The sequence below is a fragment of the Alligator sinensis genome, unplaced genomic scaffold (genome assembly GCF_000455745.1).
Source record: "Alligator sinensis unplaced genomic scaffold, ASM45574v1 scaffold829_1, whole genome shotgun sequence".
In the NCBI taxonomy this organism is placed as follows: Eukaryota; Metazoa; Chordata; order Crocodylia; family Alligatoridae; genus Alligator; species Alligator sinensis.
In genome coordinates, this window is record NW_005842399.1 from 404,151 (window position 1) to 409,572 (window position 5,422).

A 5,422-nucleotide genomic window follows, 5' to 3' on the forward strand; every position below is an offset into this window, starting at 1 on the left:
CCTCCTAAGCCCCTGCCCCACCAGCCCTGCTCAGGAAAGCAGAGGCAAAGCAAAAACCTGGACATTTGTTCACATTTAAAAAACCCACCTGGACACAAAAAAGAGGGCATGTCCGGAAAAACCCCTTCATGAAATTAGGTCAAAGCACCCATCTGTCATGGGGAGGGGGCACAGGACAACCCCCAACTGAGACTGGAGATGAATAACAAGAATACCCAGATACAAAATTTAGCCGAGCAAAAATCCACACTTGTGCGTGTGTGCGATGGCTGAGAGGGTATCCACAAAACGCCTCCCCCCCCCCCGCTCAGGCCCCTGCAGCAGCACAATCTAGTTTCACCAAACTGATGCCCAAATTCAGCCTCTGATTTTGGGTCGGTGATTTGTGTGGTTTGCAATGCAACGTCCTCCTCCCTCCTTCCATGCCCTGCTATTATGGCAGAGCTTCTCGAAGAAGGGTCAGGAGCATGCTGGAGAGAGGAAAGCTTGCATCGGGAGTCAGGGCCAGGCAGTCTCCTCCCTCCCTGCCTGCACAGGGATCTTCCTGCTGCTCGTGCGGTTCCTTTAAGAGTTGGCCTACGTGGCAGAAGCAGGAGAGAGCAGCAGCCTGAGTTGCAGCAGAGCCACTTCCTGCAGCGCTTGCAGCAGCAGCAGCAGCAGCAAGGCAGGGCTGTGTTGGGCACCCCGCCAGGAGCAATCCCCCTTGCAGCTGAGACCATGGGCCAGAATGATCTGATGAGCACCGCTGAGGACTTTGCAGACCAGGTGGGTGGGTGCGCTCTGCTTCCCTCTGATCCCCTCTCCCCAGAGGGGAGGCCTCCCTGTGCACAGGGAATCTGGGTGTTTTCCTTTTTTTGCAAGAGTTACAGGGATCTTGTATGCGATCGGGCAGCAATACACAGTTCTTGGGGGCTATAGGGCGGTCTTCTCCAACCCCCTTCCCCCAGCAAGAAATAGCAATGGGTGATTCATTAAATACAGCCATGAGGTCCTGCCATTTCCAGAAGAATGGGCAGCAGCATGTACCCGGTAAGAGGCCAAGACCAGAGAATCCCAGGCGATGGGAATCGGTCAGCGGTATGTCTGGCAAAGGGGGCCGTGCCGCTTATCCCCCTTGCCCTGAATGGGGGGTCACTTAGTGGGTGGCTGAGTACCTCTGTAGGGCCACGAGGTCTGTCTGATTTACACCAACCATAAGAAGAACAGGGGATCAGTGTCCCCCCCCGTAAGAGATTTGGGGTGCTAACAGGCTTATCACACTGTTGAAACAGAGGGTGGCAATGCTGCCGCACCCCTCGACTAAACTTGTGTTAGTCACTCGTTACCCGTGAAGGACTCAATTTGGCCCCCACCTTAAAAAAAACAACCCAAAAAAACGGTTGCATCATTCTTGTCTCGTACCCTCATTGATTGATTGATTGCAGAAGAAGGAGAGTTTGGTATTAAACACAGCTAGAGATCACCCTCCTGAGAGCCTGGCTCCTTCCCATTCGTGAGTAAGTAAAAGGATAACTTTCCTGGGGTCTAAGGAAGACCAGCCCACTTCCTGCTTCCAAAAAAGTGTCCAGGTGGCATGGAAGCAACGTATGGGACAGAAAACAGGCAGGTAACGAGATGAACGTCAAGCCGGTTCTAGATGGTGTCCAGGCTAGCAAAAACTATGCTTTTGATCCCAGACAAAAGATAACATAAGACGACATTTTCAAATTGTCCTTGCAGGTGTTTATTGCAGCAGGGACCATCTTGTGGGACTCCCAGATTCACACAGGTTTCTTAGATAGGCAGCAAGCGATGCCTTCCCATCTTCTGCAAGTAGGAATAACATGAATGAAATAGTCGCTGCGTTCATGACGCCGCTGGAAAGCACAAATGTTTGTCGGCGTGGTGATGAGTATATTTAAAATCAGGTAGTAACATCTGGCGGCCTATAGCCAAGGCTCGAGAAGGTCTTACTTGACCTGGCAGCTCTGCATGCCTGCAACTGGTTGCCACTATAAAGATTTGTTGCCCTCACTAAGATAGATGGTTGGCTTCGAGACAGATTTTACTGCTGTTCTGTGTTCCCAGCCTCTGACAAGTTTTAGGGCACTTGAGTGCTCGCTGCTACTGAGTTGGGTTTTTTTTAATCCTTAAATATATATTCCTGGGTGACTATTTCTGGTCACATTTTTTGAAACCTTTCTTTTATTCCTAAAAGGCTGTTTGTCCACCAGGAAGTACTGTCTGCCACTTCCTGGAATAACACTCATTGAAACAACTTTTATTTATATTTGACCTCCATTTTATTTGGAAAGTGCTGCTTCTGAACCACAGAATATTCATCATGTCTGCACACACTTCACTGTCCGATTTGCAAAACAGCTATTAAGTTTTGCAAGCAAGTCCTTAGCTGACTGTGGGTCCAAATAATTGCCCCTTGCTCATTCAGATGCACTAAACACCATCTGTGGTGCTAAAAAGTGAAATTGCGTAAGTATGGGGGGGGGCAGATTTACAAAACAATAAACACTGCTTGTATCTTGCCGAGTTGGCATTTTGCATTAGGGAAGCTCTTAGTTCATTTGGAACAAAACATTTCAACTGGGATTAGATTGAGACTTTGTGATGGGTGGGAGCCATTGAATCTGACTGTCACTACTTGGAACTAGACGCCTCTTCACTAACAGCCTTATTCCTCCCCATCTCCTTTTATAACACCTGAGATCAGCTGGAATCAGCCACTTTCTCTGACATAAAACCAGCAGGGAGAGGTGCAGCAACCAGCTCTGTGGATTATCAGTGTGTACTGAAAATGTTTGATTCAGCAGTTTAGGCAGAGTTGTCTACCCGGCGCACTCAAGAAATGCAAGCCACAAACTCCCTTCAAAATCAACAGGAGTTAGGTTAAGGTCGTGTGCCTAAATACTATTTAAAAACTCCAATTCTATCAGGGTAGCAGCAGCAGTTCATGAACCAGCATCAGAGGGAACAGGGCACACTTAAGTGTGTGTTATGCAGATGGTGAACTTTCCTGAAGGAGGACTGGAAATTGTCTTTAGCTTGAATGAGCCACCAGTTCCAGACCTGATGTTTGGTCCCTAACTGGGTGTGTAGTACAAGATGCATCTGTCCGGTTTGGCTTTTCCTTATTTGCAGGCTTCCTGCTTGCTGGTTGGGAGCTGTAAGTGGGTTAGAGTAGAAATGGCTTATCTGATTTTGGCAAGAGTGTGATACAGGTAATGACAATAGCTAAAATCAAAGAGCTAAACGGGACAAACAGCAAGGTGTGCTTGGCATTTATTCCATTAAAAAGAGATGTAGACGTGTAAAGAAACTCTTGAATCATTCTAAACCAGTTATGTGATTATAGCCGAGCAAAGGAAGTGTGCGTGATGCGCATACCAGGCTTCTGGGCCAGAAAGTGCAGTGCTTTGTTTTAACTTTTACAAATACTGTGATTTTTCTTTTTCCAGCCATTCCAGTCACTTTGTCCTAAATCCTGGTGTTCTGAGATAGTTTATGTAAGAACAGGAGACGGAAGAAACTTTCTGATTTAAAATCTGGTCCTTCCAATTATGTTTGGAAGTCCACTGATCCTTTATGGGTACAAAGAGAAAGTGGAATCTGTTATGGAAAACCAATTAAAGAGAGAGAAAGATTGCCAGAAACGTCCTGGTATGTCACGTCCTCCTTCTGAACTCTATGAAATGACTGAGTGAGCCTGTGTTCTCATTACAGCATTGCCTTCCCAGCACTGTATGCATCGTCTAATCCTGCAAGAAGAGTGTTGGCATTCCCACTTCATAGATGGAGAGCTGTACCACAAGGGAAGGAGTGATTTGCCTGGGCTAGAGCAGAGCAGTGGTTCTCAACCTGATTCATTAGACTCAGAGCACCCCTTGAAAAATGCAGGCTTTTAGTTATTACTCCTTGTTTTTTGGGTATTTTTTTCCTTTAACTACAGAGAAACAACAGAGCAATTCTTTTGATGCAAATAACTCAGACCAGAATGTTTGTGACACTATGGATTCCTATTTGAAATCTCTGGGTTCATCCTGTGAACTGTGGTTAGGTGTTTGTTGTACACCTAACAGTGCTAATACTGAGTGGTGCCCTAAAAAGGATTGGACTGAGAATCGAAAATCGCTTTGTGTCTGGCCTGAGATTAGATTATAAACATTCCTCGCCACTCGGCTTGTGCTTGTTCCAGTAAAATAAAAATTTCCTGGAGAAAGAGTAGCCCCATGTCAGGTTTACAGAGACAGACTATCTATCTATCTGTCTATCATTGCCTAACAATAGATAGATAGATATCAATAGATAGATCAGATAGGTATATAATAGTCCATATCCAAACATTCTGACCTGTTCTGAAATATAGTATATATATAATGTGTGTGTATAGATGTATATTTATCATGAGTACTGGGCAGTAAACCATACCTTGAGGACCAAAAGAGCGTTTCTGTTGTGAACACTAGGTAGTAACTTTTACTCCTTATATCGTATCAGTAATTCAGGAATAAACAAAGGAGTTTTCCATAGAAAGGCTGGAATGCTGTTTTTCCATGTCTCCTCCCTTTAAAAAACCAAACCAAACCTCACGTATAGTTTTAATTTGAGAGATGTTATTTTTTCCTAACTTGCTGCTGTGAACTGTTAAGCATTTTGCCTATGAGAAGGGGCTGCATTGCAGGGGCAATGATGATACATGTAGTATGCAAGGGGTGGAAAATGAGGCCAAGTTCAGACGTTTGGAGGAGAACTTCCACAAAGTACAACAGTTTTAGATCTGGCATTTGGGACTTTTCCTGTGGGTCATCCCACTGCTACAAATCACCAGCTTCCAATGAATTAGTCTCCGTCGCTCAATTACTGAAATGGGTTGGATTACATGCAGGTGCACTCTTTTGTGCTGAAATCACTAGACTCTTTTGATGCATTTCTTGTACTGTTGTAGTTAATGAGCTGTACTGTGTTTCTTTCTCCTTTTCTAGGTCTCCTGGGTTAGTCTTATACTTGTTATATGTTGTTTCTGATGTGGACTTGCTTATTCTCTGAACTTGCTGCGTGGGGTGGTTTCAATGCTTGCGCATGACCTCATGACTGGCAGAAATACAGCTGCATGTAGGCCGAACGGCAGAGGATGGTTTGTGTTATGATAAGACTGATAAGCGCTGTGCCCGCCTTCGCCTTCAAATGATCTTACTTGTTTTTAGCTGATTGGATAGCTGGCAGTCATGTTTAATAAATAGCCTACGTTCTCTTTGCTGCATGTGCAGAGAGGGCACGTAGAAAGTTCAGGTGGAAGTGGCTTCCTCGCTCCGTCTCTCCGGGGTGGTTTGGTTTCAGAGAGGGGGACAACAAGGTAAGGCCACACGGCTCGTGACAAAAGATCGTAGGGTCTGGGAAGCAGAGCTACCCCTTGGCACCCGAGCCTTCC

The 5,422-nt window shown here is 45.7% G+C and overlaps 1 protein-coding gene across 3 annotated transcripts in view; it reads left to right on the forward strand.

Moving 5' to 3' along the window:
• Window positions 1–5,422, forward strand: part of SURF4 (surfeit 4) — a 20,685-nt gene that overhangs the window by 2,794 nt on the left and 12,469 nt on the right. The window contains exon 1 of one of the 3 annotated variants that reach the window (XM_006029785.3): window positions 718–765. The exons of 1 other annotated variant lie outside the window; for it this stretch is intronic. In XM_006029785.3, the coding sequence (XP_006029847.1) occupies window positions 718–765 (48 nt within the window). Of the gene's footprint in view, window positions 1–717; window positions 766–4,938; window positions 5,348–5,422 lie in introns of those variants that run through there. One more of the 3 variants, XM_014522808.2, reaches the window with a different exon arrangement.